Source organism: Cervus elaphus, chromosome 12 (genome assembly GCF_910594005.1).
Source record: "Cervus elaphus chromosome 12, mCerEla1.1, whole genome shotgun sequence".
Classification (NCBI taxonomy): domain Eukaryota; kingdom Metazoa; phylum Chordata; class Mammalia; order Artiodactyla; family Cervidae; genus Cervus; species Cervus elaphus.
Window position 1 is genome coordinate 91,602,180 of NC_057826.1, and position 18,950 is coordinate 91,621,129.

At 39.4% G+C, this 18,950-nt stretch overlaps 1 protein-coding gene across 1 annotated transcript in view; it reads right to left on the reverse strand.

Annotated features, from left to right (window-relative positions):
• The window catches only part of AGGF1 (angiogenic factor with G-patch and FHA domains 1), a 41,452-nt gene extending 23,107 nt beyond the window's left edge, over positions 1 to 18,345 (reverse strand). Inside the window, exons 1-5 of the mRNA XM_043920127.1 lie at positions 17,772 to 18,345; positions 13,694 to 13,796; positions 12,525 to 12,727; positions 11,536 to 11,700; positions 8,873 to 9,061 (exon numbers count right to left, since the gene is read on the reverse strand). Of these exons, the coding sequence (XP_043776062.1) occupies positions 8,873 to 9,061; positions 11,536 to 11,700; positions 12,525 to 12,727; positions 13,694 to 13,796; positions 17,772 to 17,981 (870 nt within the window). The 5' untranslated portion in view covers positions 17,982 to 18,345. The remainder of the gene's footprint in view (positions 1 to 8,872; positions 9,062 to 11,535; positions 11,701 to 12,524; positions 12,728 to 13,693; positions 13,797 to 17,771) is intronic.
• Positions 18,346 to 18,950: the final 605 nt, after the last annotated feature.

The window sequence follows — 18,950 nt, forward strand, 5'->3', positions numbered from 1 at the left end:
GATGATACAGGGGAAGAGATCAGCAATCTGGCCAAGAGTAGTAATCACTCACCCTGAAGAGAGAACGAAAGAAAGAGCAGAGTTTAAGATGCCTCTGGACAATATCAAGCACACTGCCAACCACAAAGCGCATGTAAAGAAATCATAGCTGAAAATTTCCCCAACCTGGGGAAGGAAACACATCCAGGTCCAAGAAGCACAGAGTCCCAAACAAGATGAACTGAAAGCAGTTCACATGAAGACAAAATATAATTAAAATGGCAAAAATTAAAGAAAAAGAATTTTAAAAGCAACAAGGGAAAGGCAACTAGTTATCCACAAGGGAGCTACCATAAGGCTATCACTGACTTTTCAGCAGAACTGAAGTCAGGCCAAAAGGGAATGGCACCATATGTTCAAAGTGATAAAAGGAAAAAACTCTGAACCAAGAACACTCTACCCAGAAAGGCTATCCTTCAGATTGGGAGGAAAGGTAAAGAACTTTCTAGACAAGCAAAAGTAAAAAGAGTTCAGCATCACTAAAAGAGCTTTACCAGAAATATTAAAGGGACTTCTCTACGTAGAAAACAAAGAAGCACATCTAGAAATATGAAACTTAGGAAGGGAAGAATCTCATTGGTAAAAGCCATCGTACAGTAAAGGCAGCAGATCAACAACTGATAAAGCCAGTAGAAAGACTAAAAGACAAAAGTAGTAAAATCATCTATAGCCACATAGGCAGTTAAGGGATAAACAAAACAAAACCATAAAATATGACCACAAAAACATCAGATACAGGGGGCAAGGACAGTAAAAATGGAAAGCAGTTAGGATGCATTCAAGCTTAAATCGTCAACTTAAAATAACCACATATATGTGCTGTTGCACCATATACTAAGTTGCTTTAGTCATGTCTAACTCTTTGCGACCCTATGGACTGTAGCCCTGCAGGCGCCTCTGTTCATGGGATTTTCCAGGCAACCAGAGTGGGTTGCCATGCTCTCCTCCAGGGGATCTTCAAGTCCCAGCGATCAAACCCAGGTCTCGTATGTCTTATGCACTGGTAGGTGGGGCGGGTTCTTTACCACTAGTGCCACCTGGGAAACTCCAATCACATCTACACAGGCTGTCAAATGTGAATGACTCTGATGGTTACCAAAAACCAAAAATCAGTAATAGATACACAGAAAGGAAAGGAATCCAAACATAGCACTAAAGGCAGTCATCAAATCACAGGGGAAGGGAGCAAAAGAAAACAGAGCCAAAAAAGAAATACAACCCCCCTTCAAAACAATCAACAAAATAGCAATACAAATATACCTATCAATAATTACTTCAAAAGTAAATGGACTAAAAGCTCCAATTAAAAGACACAAGAGTGGCTGAATGGATTAAAAAAAAAAAAAAACACCCACATATATGCTGCCTGAAAGAGATTTACTTCAGATCTAAAGATACACACTGACTGAAAATCAGGGGACAGAAAAAAGGTATCCCATACAAATGAAAATAAAACTGGGGGAGCAATACTTAGACAAAACAAACAGCAAAAAGAGACAAAGAAGCGTATTTTATATGCTAAAGGGATCAAGCCAACAAGGAGATATAAAAACTGTATATATAAATATCTAGGTACCCAACATAGAAGCACCTACGAAGTACATAAAGGAAATACTAAAAAACATAAAGGCAGAAACTGACAATAATAGTAGAGGACTTTAACACTCCATTTATATCAATGGGCAGATCATCTAGACAGAAAATCAGTAAAGCAATACTTCCCTTAAATGATACATGTGACTAAACGAATCTAACAGATACAGAGAAAGCATTCTATCCAAAAGCAGCAGGAGACACATTCATTTCAAGTGAAGATGGAACATTCTTTAAGATGATGACACGCTAGGCTACAAAACAAGCCTCAAGCAACTAAGGCTTGAGTTGCGACTAGAGATTATCACACTAAGTGAAGTCAGTCAGAAAGAGGAACACAAATATCATATGCTATCACTTACATGTGGAATCTAAAATATGGCACAAGTGAACCTATTTACAAAACAGAAACAGACTCGCAGCACAGAGAACACCCTTGTGGTTGCCAAAGGGGAGAGAGGGAGGGAAAGGGATGAACTGGGAGTCTGGAGTTAGTAGATGCAAGTTACTACATCCAAAACAGATAAACAAAGGCTTAGCATATAGCACAGGGAACTACATCTAGTCTCCTGGGATAAACCACTATGGAAAAGAATATTTTAAAAAAAGAATATATATGTGTGTATAACTGAGTCACTTTTCTGTACAGCAGAAATTAGCACAACCCTGTAAATCAATTATACTTCAATTTCAAATAAAGAAATTTAAGACTGAATTATTAGGCAGCTTTTCCAATCACAACAGTGAAAGACTAGAAACCCACTATAAGAAATAAATTGCAAAAAACACATAAGAGTCTAAACAACAAGCTACTTCACAAGCAACTGGTCACTAGTGAACTCAAAAAGGAGATCTGAAAAAATAACTGGAGACAAATGAAAATGTTAATATAATTATCTAAAATCCATGGGATGAGGCAAAAGTAGTTCTAAGAAGTTAAGAGCAACACAAGCCTAACTCAGAATAAGAAAAATTCCAAAAAAACCACAATCTAACCTTACAGCTGAAGGATCCAGAAAAAGAAGGAAAAAATCCAAAGTTAAGAGAAGAAACAATAAAGGTCAGAACAGAAATAAATGATACAAGAAATTCCTGGGAGGTCCAGTGGTTAGGACTCCTTGCTTTCACTGCAGAGGGGCACAGGTTTAATCTTGGTTGGGGAACTCAGATACTGCAAGCTGCAAGGTACAGACAAAAAGAAAAAAAGAAGAAGGAAGAAAGAAAGGATACAGAGACTAAAAAAAGAAAAAAGATCAGTGAAACTAAGAGCTGGTTCTTTGAAAAAATAAACAAAATTGCTAAGCTTTTAGACAGACTCATCATCAAACAGGACCCAAATAAATAAAATCAGAAATCAAAGAGAAGTTATAACTGATATTGCAGAAATAAAAAGAGTAAGAGTTTACTATGAACAACTATATGCCAATAAAATGGACAACTCAGAAAAAAATGGATAAATCCTGAAAAACAGTCTCCCAAGACTGAATCAGGATAATATAAAAAATATCAATGAACCATTTACCAGAAATGAAAATGATTCAATAATCAAAAAACTCATAAATAATAAAAATCCAGGACCAGATGACCTCACAAGTGAATTCTACCAAACACTGAGGGAATAGTTAACAAACATAAAAGATGAGGCTGTGCAAGTGCTGCACTCCATGTGTGAGCAAATTCGGAAAACTCAGCAGTGGCCACAGGACTGGAAGAGGTCAGTTTTCATTCCAATCCCAAAGAAAGGCAACGCCAAAGAATGCTCAAACTACCGCACAACTGCACTCTTCTCACAAACTAGCAAAGTAATGCTCAAAATTCTCCAAGCCAGGCTTCAACGGTACGTGAACTGAGAACTTCCAGATGTTCAAGCTGGATTTAGAAAAGGCACAGCAAAGGGAGATCAAATTGCCAACATCTGTTGGATCACCCAAAAAGCAAGAGAGTTCCAGAAAAACATACTTCTGCTTTACTGACTACACCAAAGCCTTGGACTATGTGGATCGTGACAAACTGTGGAAAACCCTTAAAGAGATGGGAATACCAGACCACCTAACCTGCCTCCTGAGAAATCTGTATGCAGGTCAAGAAGCAACAGTTAAAACCAGACATGGAACAACGGACTGGTTCCAAGTTGGGAAAGGAATACATCAAGGCTGTATATTGTCACCCTACTTATTTAACTTACATGTAATGAGTACATCATGAGAAATGCCGGGCTGGATAAAGCACAAGCTGGAATTAAAACTGCCGGGAGAATTATCAATAACCTCAGATATGCAGATGACACCACCCCCATGGCAGAAAGTGAAGAGGAACTGAGAAGCCTCTTGATGAAAGTGAAAAAGACGAGAGTGAAAAAGCTGGCTTAAAACTCAACATGCAAAAAACGAAGATCATGGCATCTGGTCCCACCACTTCATGGCAAATAGATGGGCAAACAATGGAAACAGTGACAGACTTTATTTTTGAGGGCTCCAAAATCACTGCAGATGGTAACTGCAGTTGTGAAATTAAAAGATGCTGGTTCCTTGGAAGAAAAGCTATGACCAATCTAGACAGCATATTAAAAAGCAGAGACATTACTTTGCTGACAAAGGTCCGTCTAGTCAAAGATATGATTTTTCCAGTAGTCATATATGAATGTGAGAGTTGGACCACAAAGAAGGTTGAACGCCGAAGAATTGATGCTTTTGAACTGTGGCGTTGGAGAAGACTCTTGAGAGTCCCTTGGGCTGCAAGGAAATCCAACCAGTCCATCCTAAAGGAAATCAATCCTGAATATTCACTGGAAGGACTAATGCTGAAGCTGAAACTCCAATACTTTAGCCACCTGATGTGAAGAACTGACTCACTGGAAGAGACCCTGAGGCTGGGAAAGATCAAAGGCGGGAGGAGACGGGGATGACAGAGGATGAGATGGTTGGATGGCATCACCGACTTGATGGACATAAGCTTCAGCAGGCTCGGCGAGTTGGTGGTGGACAGGGAAGCTCGGCATGCTGCAGTTCATGGGGTCGCAAAGAGTCAGACACGACTGAGCTGAACTGAACTACTGAACTAACAAACCTGTCTTTCTTAAATTATTCTGAGAAGTTAAAGGGGAAGGAACATTTTGAACTCATTCTATAAAGCCAGCATCAGCCTGACACGAAAACCAAACACACCACAAATAAAATAAAATTTCAGCCCAAATCACTGATGAACACAGATGTAAAAATACTAGCAAACCAAATCCAACAGTACATTAAAAGACCATACACCATGATCAAATGTGATTTATCCCAGGAATGCAAGGATAGTTCAATACCCACAAATCAATCAACATGATACACCACACTAACACACTGAAGAATAAAAATCATATAAATCTCTCAACAGGTACAGAAAAAGGTTTTGACAAAATTCAACATCAACTTATGATAAACTAAACAAAGTAGATACAAAGGAAACATACTTCAACATAATAAAGGTCATATATAACAAACCCACCCCGGCGGAGGGCATGGCAACCCACTCCAGTATTCCTGCCTGAGGATCCCATGGACAGAGGAGCCTGGTGGGCTGTAGTCCATTGGGTCACAAAGAGGCAGACACGACTTAAACTACTTAGCACACACACATACACATGACAAACCCATATCCAACATCATACTCAAAGGTGAAAAGCTGAAGCCTCTTCTCTGAGATCAGGCACAAGACAGGTGTCACACTTGCCACATTTATTCAGCACAATACTGGAAGTCCTTGCCACAGAAAACAGGCAAGAAAAAGAAAGAAAAGGAATCCAAACTAGAAAAGAAGTTAAACTGTCACTGTTTGCAGGTGACATGATACAATAAATAGAAATCCTAAAGAGATTACCAAAGACTATGAGAACTAATATGAATTCAGTCAAGCTCCAGAATACAAATATACAAAAATACAGAAACCTGCTGTATTTTTATATACTTAACAACAAACTACAAGAGAAATTAAGAAAACAATCACATTTATAATTGCATAAAAAGAATGAAATACCTAGGAATAAATCAAACCAAAGAGGTAACAGACTCATGCTCTGAAAACTCTTAAGATACTGATGAAAGAAAGGGAAAGATACACTGTGCTCATGGATTAGGGGAATTAACACTGTATCCAAAGCAGTCTACATACTTAATGCAGTCCCTATCAAATTCCAATGGTGTTTTTCATAGAATTAGAAAAATTCTGTAATTTGTAGGGAAACAAAAAAAGAACCCAAATAGCCAAAACAATCTTAAGAAAGAAGAACAGAGCTGGAGGTACCTTGCACTCTAATTTCAAACTACACCACAAAGCTACAATAATCAACAGTATGGTACCAGCACAAAAGAAGACACACAGATCTACATAACAGAACAGAACCCAGAAAACACTCACATTTACACGGCAACTCATCTATGACAAGGGAGGCAAGAATATACAACGGGAAAAGACGGCCTCTTCAGTAAACGGTGTTGGAAAAACTAAACAGCTAAATGCAAAAAAGTGAAACTGGACCATTTTCTCACACCATACACAAAAATAAACTCAAAATAGATTAAAGACTTAAATGTAACAGAGGAGGAAAGAATATACAATGGAGAAAAGGCAGTCTCTTTAGCAACTGATGTTGGGAAAGCTGACAGCCACATATAAAAATCAGTAGAGTTAGAACATTCCCTCATAGCCTACCCAAAAATAAACTCACAATGGCCTTAAAGACTTAAATATTAAGACATGATACCACAAAACTCTTAGAAGAGAACATAGATAAAATATTCTTTGACATAAATAGTAGCAATGTTTTCATATATCAGTGTTTCAAAGCAACAGAAATATAAACAAAGGGGATCTAATCAAACTTACATGCTTTTGCACAGCAAACTAAACTATAAATGAACAACAAGACAACCTACAGACTGGGAGAAAATCTTCACAAACGATGTGACTAATGACAATTTCCAAAATACATAAACAGCTCATACAACTCCGTGAGAAAAGAAAAACAAATAACACAGTCAAAAAACTGGGCAGAAGACCTAAACAGACATTTCTCCAAAGAAAACATACTGATAGCCAAAAAGTCCATGAAAAGATGCTTCTTTGCTAATTATTAGAGAAATGCAAATCAAAACTACAATGAAGTAATATCCTACACTGTTCAGAATGGCCATGATTAAAAAGTCTACAAATAATAAATGCTAGAGATGATGTGGAGAAAAGAGAACCCTCTTATACTGTTGATGGGAATATAAATTGTGCAGCCACTATTAGAAAATAGTATGGAAGTTCCTTAAAATGCTAAAAATAGAGTTACACTGGGCTTCCAAGGTGGCTCAGTGGTCAAGAATCCACTTGCTAATGTAGGAGACATGGGTTGGATCCCTGGGTTGGGAAGATCCCCTGGAGAAGGAACTGGCAACCCACTCCAGCATTCCTGCCTGGGGAATCCCATGGACAGAGGAGCCTGGTGGGCCGCAGTCCACGGGGTTGCAGAGAGTGGGACACGATGGAGGATGTGCACAAGACTGAGCATGCACACAGAGTTCCATGTGGTCCATCAATCCTACTCCTGGGCAGATATCCAGAGAAAATGAATTCAAAGACACACGGACACCAATATTCACAGCAGCACTGTTTATAACAGCCAAGACACAGAAGCAATCTAAAAGTTCACAGACAGATCAACTGATAAAGAGGTGGTATATATACACAACAGACTACTACTCAGCCATAAAAAAGGATCACGCCATTTGCAGCAACGTGGATACAACTAGAGATCATCATCCTAAATGAAGATGATCAGAAAAAGACAAGTATTCTATAAATTACCTATACATGGAATCTAAAACATGACACAAATAAACTTACTTACAAAATAGAAACAGACATGGGTCACAAAGAGCCGGACATGACTGAGCACACATGCAAGCAAGCAACCTATTTCCCCAAAAGATACCAATTTAAACTAATAAATATACATATATCCTATATTTGCTAGCAGTGGACTTTTTTCTTAAGTTTCCTAACATAAGTAACTGCTCAACATAACTAAGAATGCTGAACTTTTACCCACAGCTGCTTATAAACTGTTTTTCTTCTGTTGTGAGTTGTACACTGACATTAGCTCATCAACAGATGCTCTGAATGGTCCTCTTCCAAATTACAGAACACAAGAGTACTTCATCTGCCCTATATCTACCTGCTCCAAACATTAAAAATTTTTTTCAGTGGTCTATAAAAGAAGGCTTATTTCAGGCTGAAAAGAAGAAAAAAATTTTTTTCTACTTCTAGTAACTGAGAATTTGTTAAAAAAAAATAAAAAAGTCCATGTTTGCCCCCTGTAAAAGTTTCTTGATTGATAATATTCTGGTATCTTGTTATTATAATAATATTATAATGATATAATATTCCAATTAAAGGCTACATTTAAAATGCAGACTTACTGGGTAGGGTGGACAGGGAGATTGGGACTGGAATGTACACACTGTATGCGTGTGCTCAGGTGCTCGGTCGTGTCCGACTCTTTGTGACCCCGTGGACTGTAGCCCACCAGGCTTCTCTGTCCATGGGATTCTCCAGGCTAGAATACTGGGGTGGGTTACCGTTTCCTACGCCAGGGGATCTTCTCGAACCAGGGACTGAATTTGCGTCTCCTGTGTCTCTAGCATTAGCAGGTAGAGTGCTTCCCATTGCACCACCAGGAAGTCATATACACACTACTATGTATAAAATAGATAATTAATCTGTATAGAACCAACTGTTATCGCACAGGGAACCCTACTCAGTGCTCTGTGGTGACCTAAACGGGAAGGAAATCCAAGGCAGAGGAGACACGCACATTTGTGGCCGAATGACTTGGCTTGTACACCAGAAGCTAACACAACACTGTAGAGCAAATATAGTCTAATTAAATTTTTTAAAAAAAGCAGAGTTACTAAATGATTTTCAGTTTCATCAAAAATTTTTGGGACTTTCCTGGTGGTCTAGTGGTTAGGAATTCAGCTTCCAAAGCAGGGGACACGGGTTCTATCCCTGCTGGAGGAACTAAGATTCCATATGTTGCCGGCCAGCTAAGCCTGGGCACTACAATCAGAGAAGCCCACACACCGTGATAAAGAGCCTGCACAAAACCACAAAAAGACCCAGAGCAGCCAAGTAAATAAAGTAGAATGTAAAAAAAAAAACTGGCTTAACCATAGCACCACTGTATAAGTTTTAAAAATTATGATGACATTACCTTTTCTTCACTTGCTGCAGAAGAGTCTGGATCCTTCCTTCTCTTCTTCAGTTTCCTGTCTTTACCGTGTTTGGTGCCGGGAGTCTGATAAGGCTGCAGATGCACTCGAGAATGAAACTGGTAGCGGCCGCTTTCCACGTCACAGTAGTAGTAGATCCCGGTGGAGGGGTCATAGTATAGCTGGCTCTCCTTTCAAAGGGAAGGGGACAGTGAGTTCTATTCAGGGTGACACAAAGCAGAAAACTAAACTTTCTAGTGAATGTGCTTCTTTAAAGAATTACAGCTTTTTCTGGAAGAAAAAAAATAAAGATAACATAATAAAATGCTTGTAATTTTCAAAATACTTTACCATTCAATATCTCCTCTAGTTCTCCTAGTGTGGGAAATAAATACATTCATATATTAAATTAAATCTCATGTAATTGCCAACATTTGACCATGTTCATGCTTACAGAAATAGCACCTTCATATGGTTCAACAAGAAACCTTTAGAAGTCATGAAAACTAAGGTATGCATCAGAAAAAGCTGACCACATAAAAGCAATTCGTCTCATTATCTATATAATTACAAGGCAATGATTTGGTAGTATAAACCCCTAAACCCTCCTCTCAATGTCATAAAAGAAAGATTTTCCTCTTACTGTTCATGATTCAAAACTCTGGAGAAAATTTGAAAATAAAATTAAGCTCATGAATACTGTAACATAACATTCTATACAAAGAAATCAAACAACTGTCTTCACTAATCAATTCTACACTAAGAACTACATAGACTTACTGTAAAGCAGCCATGCAATATAGAATTTTGGTCAATTATGGATAAAAACTAGAAAGATAAAATTATAGAATCATCTGCATTTATCAGATACTGGCCAAGATTTAATTGAATAGTCTATATCTTATTTACATCATAAATCCATGCAGATCAGACCTTGCAATACACCAAGATTAAGCAACTAAATCTTCCTGAAAAAGAATTATTTTTCTAAGTGTTGATACTATTGCAATTTACTAATTCATTTTGTAAATCTTACAAAAAATATTTATAATTCTATCTTTCTTTTAGCTAAAAAACTGAATGGAAGCTTTAAATCTTTATTTCCAGCAATAACAGAACTTCTACAACTGAAATCTTTTTAACCTGCTACCTTTCAGCCCGAAATACAGACATTTCAAATATGTAAGAAAAATTTTATTTAATTAAAATAAAATGAAAACTAGCAAAATAAAAATGTCAGAACAATGAAGCCCCTACTCCAAAGACACACAACCTGCAGAATGTAATTAAGCATTTACGGAAGAGATGTCAGGAGGAAAGTTACAGAAAGGAAAGTAGAAGAATGACAAAGACTAATGTCATACACTTGGAAATTGTATGTTTTCCTAGAAACCAATTAACTAATCATTATTTTCTTTGGTAATAAGAGTTTAAACACTTATTTTCTGGGTATTAATTAACATTTTCAATTGGCATACTCCTATGAAAGAAAACCCTCTCTTTACAAAGTATTTACAAAGTACTATACCAAGTTCAAACTGACAAGCTAATGAAATCGATTACCTAACTAAAATATTTACTCTTATCATTATGTTCCCTAGATTAGTTAATAACAGTTCCTATAACTGGAATGGTGAATATCTGCTCCACTTTGTGGCATTCACTACATTCTGTAATTCCTGAGGACTAGATCATATTTGTAGACCACAGAGGTTGAAGAATGTGGGTATACTGAGTTCCATCATTACTGTCATCAAAACCTGAAAAAATCCAACTGAGTACTAGATCTTCAACAGTCAAAACACTGCATTATAAATCAAGAATTTTATTTTCTGATTTTGTCTTAGTGGTTCATTGTATTTCTGATTCCACACTAATTCCCTAGTTCTGTTAACAGATTGATTTTTTTTTAAGTAGAATGCTTAAAAGCCTCAGAAAATAAAACACTAACTAATAATAAACATGCCATAAAGAAGTTTTTAAAAAAAGACTCCTTTGTGAACTAAAACAAATTCACAAAGATAGAGGTATTTGAAACAGTTAAGAAAAAATCTCACCCTCAAGCCTAGACTAACAATGTTACTTCTGTATAAATTCTATGAAAAAATGTTAAGTTCTTAAACATTTTACAAAATGCAGTTCTCATCTCTTTTTATTAATAAATATGCTCCAGTACTTTGGCCACCTCATGCGAACAATTGACTCATTGGAAAAGACCCTGATGCTGCGAGGGACTGGGGGCAGGAGGAGAAGGGGACGACAGAGGATGAGATGGCTGGATGGTGTCACCAACTTGATGGGCATGAGTCTGAGTAAACTCCGGGAGTTGGTGATGGACAGGGAGGCCTGGAGTGCTGCAATTCATGGGGTCGCAAAGAGCTGGACAGGACTGAGCGACTGAACTGAACGCTCACATTTTTGTATGTTACTTTACATGTAAAGGTTATTAGATCGCTCTAAAATAGCAATCTATAATAACACAACTCATCTAATGAAATAAACATATAGTATCATAAGCTATTTTGTAAATCTTTATTCTTATCAAGTCGCTCTGAATCAAACACTTTTTACACGCAGCTCCCTGCTTTTCTTAATTCAACCTAAGGCTTCATATTACACAGCTAAGAACACAACCATCCAGTATGAAAAGGTCTGAGATACTTACGGAATCGTAATAGAATCCAGTACTGTGATCAAAATACAACCCAGTGTTCTCATCGTAAGCAAAGCCAGTCTGGGACACCGCGGCCTCTGCGGCGGCTCTCAAGCTTTCAGCTAGCGACGAGCCACCTAAGGGTGTGTTCTCTGTCGCTAACGCAGACGCTGGCTCCTAGACACGGTACAATCACGTCAAACAGGGCAAAAACATCCTTACATAAAAAAGTAGCAGAATCTGGAACAATAAATAGACCTATAAACTATTTAGAATATAAGACCTCACTTTCTGCAATGGAAAGGGATGGCTATCAAGGACAATTTAATTCCCTTTAAAAAATATATGTCAGTTAATTCAAATCTGACCCAGTTTTGAAGATACAAGTGAGTGACCATTATTCAAAAATAAATATCTAATACCACAGGGAAGCAGTCCACAAAGTACAGACTGAACTATTCTTTAAGACTGAATGATCAGGATTCTTCAATAGTTACAGGTGCAAAGGGAAACAATTTTAGAAAATAGATGGGTGAGGAAAGCTATGAATTATATATCACAGATTAAGCAGTTGCCCTGTATAAACCTTACAGGATCCTGATTCAAACAAACTGTAGAAACTAATTTATAAAACATTCTGGGAAACTCGACAATGGCATGATATTAGACATAAAGGAAGCATTAAAAGAAGTTGGTGTGAACATGGTACTGTGGCTGTTCAAGATTTTTTGGTTGAGTCAAAACATACTGACAAATTGTTTTAGTTTATGTGTATCATACTTTTTTTTGGAACACAATAGAGTAGGAAAACAATTACACATGAGTAAGTTCTAATTTTTGTTTCTCAAAAAGTATATAATTTACTACATAATTACACATAATTATAGCATGTTTACAACCGTTGCATATGCTGTGATAAAAGAAAGAACTCTATTTTTCTCCATAATAACAACAAAGAACAAGCTCCTGTAATAACAGTTTCAGGTAAAGCACTCTATTACCTGTGAATTCGAGGCAAAATGGTCCTCTTGTCCAAAATTAACATTTTCTGTTATATCAGTACCAGCATAACTATCATTTTCTATGTGTGACTGGTCTTTAGAATTAAAAGTAGAAGCTTCAACATCCTTATCTTCCTGAACTGAGAGTTCAGATGTTTTATTTGGAAGATTAACTTCATTATAGTACGTTTGATAGTAATAATCTATTGCAAAAACAAAAAGTGATATCATATTAGAATAGTGTATATAAAAAGAACTTAATTCCAAAACATTGCCAGCAAACACAAAAGGGCACACACTGCATGCAACTCATATTTTTACAATTATACACATTTAACAGATTAAAATGAATAGTGCAAGTAAATCTGCAGAAGTATATATCTTTGATTCTAATGTCACCTTCAGTACGTGAGCTGTCAAACTAAAAAGAAAAAAAGGTAAGCAGTTTTGGATTTTCCATAGCAAGAGTATAAAAAGAAAACAGGTAGATAGGTTGTGTTCTGTCAAAAAAAAATTAGCAACTCTTAAAACTATCTAACCACATACCTTAGTATCGTTGAATATCAAATGACAATGGAATAAAGACAACATGTCAAGGGCTCATTTTTCCATCAAGTTTCAATCACGGTGCTGACTTTTTAAAAAACATAGTATCGTAATTTAGCTAAACTGTGCACAGAATAAACAAAACAAAATTGATTGGGAAATACCATTTCTTGTGATTTCTATTTATTAAAACCCAGGTGCTCAGTTTTTTTGCCTCACACCAACATGCCATTGATGAGGCCATGATTGTAGGCCCACCCTCCTCTCAGAAGCACCTAAGAGACTGACACCGAATTGATACTAAGTGGAATGCATCAACAACAAAACACACGCCCCCGGTCACAAGTAAGGCAAGAAGACAGGAGACGGTTTACAGCAGAGCAAAAACTACTCAGGAATGTGCCACTGAAAACATCAGCAATATTAGGTATTGATAAGAGTGACAATAAGTTCTACTTTCCCACCAAATAGATCATCCGAAAATACCAAATCATATAGAGAAAAGTCAACTTTGTAACAGCTCTATTTATCTGGATGTATATATTTTTTAAGTTTAAAGAAAAAGCCCCATTAGCATGATTTGAAGGTAAAAGTATTTGGATAGCTTCACTATAGGTGAATACCTGAGATTGACCAAGGAGGGTGGTTCTCTGTTTGTACTTCTACATCAGACTTCTTATTATCTTCGTTTCTCCCACAATGGAGTATTTTACTGAGCTCTTCTACCTGAAAGAAAACAAGGCTTCAGGAAAAATAAACCATACAGCAATCTACTAATAGGTACCTTATTCTCCTAAAATTACAATAATTATTTTTCCTGGTAAAAGTTTGGAGAAGTACCAGTATCAGCTAGTTTCCTTTCAGAAAAACTGAAAATACTAGAATTGGCTTTCACCTCTTACATCTGCAACGGGAGATGTTTTTATTCCTATAATCTCTTGTGAAACCTCAGACTATTCCTTCCAAAAATCAGACTGACTAAATTAGTAAGACTCTGTGAACAGATTTATTTTATTTCTAACAAAATAAGAATGCCTTTATACTAACATTTTAACTGGTCAGCAGCTCTCCCTGAGGAGAATTAAATTACCTAGTCTCATTCAGGGTTCTCCACCTGGAATTAACTATTCACTTAAATAATGTCACTCATATACGTTAACACACTTTTTCCTTGAAATAGTCATCTTATACCTAAATAACTGGAGCAGAAGGAAACAGAGGTGACTGCCTCAGAGGGGCATCTGGCCTCCCTGTGCCTCACTGAAGGTCAAGGTCAGAGCAAGAGTGTGACTAACACCCATCAGCAGATAACAGCACCCTTATTAGCAACTTCAGTCAGACAGGATCTCAATGTGAGATTCAATTCGGTTCAGTCACTCAGTCGGATCCAACTCTTTGCAACCCCATGGACTGCAGCACGCCAGGCCTCCCTGTCCATCACCAACTCCCGGAGTCCACCCAAATCCACATCCATTGAGTCAGTGATGCCATCCAACCATCTCATCCTCTATCGTCCCCTTCTCCTCCCACCTTCAATCTTTCCCAGCATCAGGGTCTTTTCAAATGAGTCAGCTCTTCACATCAGGGGGCCAAAGTATTGGAGTTTCAGCTTCAGCATCAGTCCTTCCAATGAACAACCAGGACTGATCTCCTTGAGGATGGACTGGGACTCTCAAGAGTCTTCTCCAATGCCACAGTTCAAAAGCATCAATTCTTCGGGGCTCAGCTTTCTTCACAGTCCAACTCTCACATCCATACATGACTACTGGAAAAATCATAGTCTTGACTAGACGGACCTTTGTTGACAAAGTAATGTCTCTGCTTTTTAATATGCTATCTAGGTTGGTCATAACTTTTCTTTCAAGGAGTAAGCGTCTTTTAATTTCATGGCTGCAATCACCATCTGCAGTGATTTTGGAGCCCAAAAAAATAGTCTGCCACTGTTTCCCCATCTATTTGCCATGAAGTGACGGGGCTGGATGCCATGATCTTAGTTTTCTGAATGCTGAGCTTTAAGCCAACTGTTTCACTCTCCTCTTTCACTTTCATCAAGAGGCTCTTTAGTTCTTCACTTTCTGCCATAAGGGTGGTGTCATCTGCATATCTGAGGTTATTGATATTTCTCCCGGCAGTCTTGATTCCAGCTTGTGCTTCATCCAGCCCAGCATTTCTCATGATGCACTCTGCATATAAGTTAAATAAGCAGGGTGACAATATACAGCCTTGATGTACTCCTTTCCCAATTTGGAACCAGTCTGTTGGTCCATGTCCTGTTTTAACTGTTGCTTCCTGACCTGCATACAGGTTTCTCAAGAGGCAGGTCAGGTGGTCTGGCATTCCCATCTCTTTCAGAATTTTCCAGTTTATTGTGATCCACAAAGTCAAAGGCTTTGGCATAGTCAATAAAGAAGAAATAGATGTTTTTCTGGAATTCTCTTGCTTTTTGATAATGCAATGTGAGATTATATTCCTTATAAGCATGAAACTAAAATACAAGCTTCCACGTAGTTCTTTCATGTAACACAGAGGTTAAAAAGAGAAACGCGGTAAGACTGATAATATACTGATTATCTATGCATTTCATAAATGATTAGATCTGCTGCTATCACCAAAACTGGAACTAGAGTGAAGCAAGCAAGGCACCTAAGGCACAAAACCTAAGGAGGCACTCACACTTTGGCTCATGAAAGTTTAGGATAGTACCTGAGAATCAGTATCCCGTTGAAGTTTTCACCTTAGGCTACTGATTGCTTTGCCCTAGTCCTGACTCTGGCTACTACTACTATTGCTGTGAAGGTAATTTATTTAACACATGCCACATTCTAGGCACTGTACTTGGTACTTTGGATGACATCTCATTCATTCTTACAACCACCTTACAAACTGGCTGTCCTAATACCCATTTTAAACATGAGAAATCTAAAGAGATAAAGTAATTTGCACAAACTTTCTTTGATTCCAAAGCCTACACATTATGTATTTTCCTGCTAGTTCAACTTCAATTCTCAAGTCAATTTTTTACTGCTCCAGATAAACCACTATCTAGTAATTAGCAATGACAGTTAACAAACTCCACCCAACACCAGGGGAGGCTGACTAGAAAGATAGTAAAGAGTCATTACTATCACTAGGAACGTTACAGCTTTCTGTGCATTTCAATTTTTCATATTAGACAACTATCAAGTTAACACTAATAACCAAAATGCTGGCTCTTCAAAGACTAGCTGAAACGTTTTTAGAATCCCTGTAGCAAGCAGTACTTTCACAATTTAGAATTATAAGGTTTTTTTTAAGGCTATCAAATTTTGCTCCCCTTTCCCCACAATATTTTAACCCTATTTGTAGTCTCCTGTAGGTGTCCAAGAAATAGCTGTTGAGTAACCAAACACAAATTTTCTACATCATAGTATGAACAACTCCATACAATGGCTACAGAAAGTCACTGCAACTCAGCACTTATTTGCAAAGCTTATTTGACAAAGCATAACAAAGTCTGATACTTTAATTTTCAGCCTACATATGTGGTTTTAGGAAATGTACCAATATATGTCAAAAGTCAAGTTTAACTGAAATTAATAATTACGTGTAAATATAACTTCTTGGGAAAGAGTGCAATAGCCCAAAAAAATCAAGCTGGGAAAATTATGCTGTTTAAAAATTCAAGGGGGTAGTGATTCTCAGGTACAATCCTAAACTTTCATGAGCCTAAGTGTGAGTGCCTCCTTAAATTTTGTGCCTTAGGTGCCTTTGCCTCACTCTAGTTCCAGCTTTGGTGGTAGCAGCAGATGTTTGTTAAATATTTACCCTTACTGTATTCTATGGGAAAGAGTTAGCTGCTTAGTGTCTTTAACAAGCAGAGTTCTATCTTCCCAACTTCCACCAGTCAACTCAAGATAAATGCCCAGAACAACCTCACATTAATACCTTCTTGTTGTTTAGTCGCTCCATCGTGTCTGACTCTTTGCGATCCTATGGACTGTATGTAGCCCCCAAGGCTCCTCTGTCCATGGGATTTCCCAGGCAAGAATACTGGAGGGGGTTGCCATTACGTGCTCCACACGATTTCCCGGACCCCCCTACTCACGTCTCCTGCATTGGCAGGTGGATTCTTTTACCACTGAGCCACCAGGGAAGCCCTCTCACATATCCATAGCGATCGAAACGGTGAAACAGTTTATTGACGCTTAATTTGACTTAATCTTCATCAGTTGTTGCCATCATTCTCATTTTATGGGCAACCAAGGCTCAGCTCAAGGCTCAACCAAGGTCGCAGAGAGTCGGACACGACTGAGCGACTGAACTGGAACTGGAAAGCTCCATTTCAGTTCACTCTTCTAGACGATGATAAGTGGGACTCTGATTGCAATCGGGGTTTTACAAACTCAAAAAGTGATCTGGAATATTATAAATGTGCCTACTGCCAAGGGGATTTTACAAGTGAGAATGAAAACTCAAGGTCCTTAAGTTCACTTCACGCCCGGCCGCTACTGCAGCACACGCATTTCATCTAAACCGAGTACCCCAACTCTTAAGTTTGTTCCAAAGGTTCTTGTAATTAAAATAGCACAAAACTTTTAACTCTTCCAGGTACTCTCTAAAGCAGTCCAGGGCCCTGCCAGGGAGCCCTCCCGAGGCGACCCCAGCCCTCAAAGGCCTCGCCGCGGGCTAGGTGGGGCGAGGGGCTGGAACCGGACGGCGCACCTGGGTGCGGAGTTCCTGGTTGTTGCTCTCGGCGCTCTGGTACAGCCGCTCCGTGTGATGCAGCAGCTTCTCGATCTCCCGCACTTGTCGCTTGCAGCTCCGCAGCTCGCGTTCCAACGTCTCCACCTTGCGCCTCAGCTGGGCCAGCTCAGGCTCGGGGGAGGGAGGCGGCGACGGAGACGACGGAGGCGGCGGCGCCTCGGAGGCCATGGGGTCCGGCGCGAGGCGGCCCGTGGGCGCGGAGGGGGCTGCGCTCAGACCGAGGTGGACGCCGGCGGACCCGGGAGCCAAGGGAGCGCGTGGGCAGCGAAAGGCGGCCTCAGCTCCGCCCGGCCGCGGCGGCCCCTGGCCATGACGCCCTGAAGCTTGTTCCCTTTAGCCGAGAGGGACTGCGGACAAACAAGGGAACGGATAATGGGCACGGCCAATCCAGGCCGGTTTCAAACAGTAAAACTTTATGGGTAACCTCCCGTCCAACCGACCCCGTAAGCCGCAGAAACGTTAGAGAAACAGGCGGGCTAGAGATGGGACCGAAGCGACCCGACCGTTTCTCGGCGGAACAGGAAACGATGGTGCCGGCGGTGGGCGGGGCCGAGAAGGAAAAGGAAACGACGGGAGCCGAGAAAGGCCTTAGGGCGCACAAGCGCAGGCTACCGAGTGGGAGGGGCGGGGCGGTACCGAGGGCGTGGCGAGCCAATACGAAAGCTGCTACAGACTGTAGCCCAGGAGAGATGAACTAGGTCGAGCCTTCTTGCAGGCTTTTACCACCGTACGCTTTCAGAAACGTTTTCAAACTTTTTGCACAGAGTTCACTTCCTAGCTGCTTATTTTACAGAGAAGAAGAGCGGATCTTCAAGAAATGATTTGCGAAGAATTAATGGCTCAAGCGGTAAAGAATCTGCCTGCAATGCAGGAGACACAGGAGACGCGGGTTCCATCCCTGGGTCAGGAAGACCCCCTGGAAAAGGAAAGGGCAACCCACTCCGGGAATCTTGCCTGGAAAATTCGATAGACAGAGGAGCCTGGCGGGCTGCAGTCCATGGGGTCTCTAAAGAGTCGGACACGACTTAGCGACTAAACCAAACCATAGAGTTAATATTAAACCAGGACTGAAACGTAGTGTTCTGATACTCTGCTTACTTGGTGCTTCTGAAGATTCTGTGAGGTTAGGAACCCCCA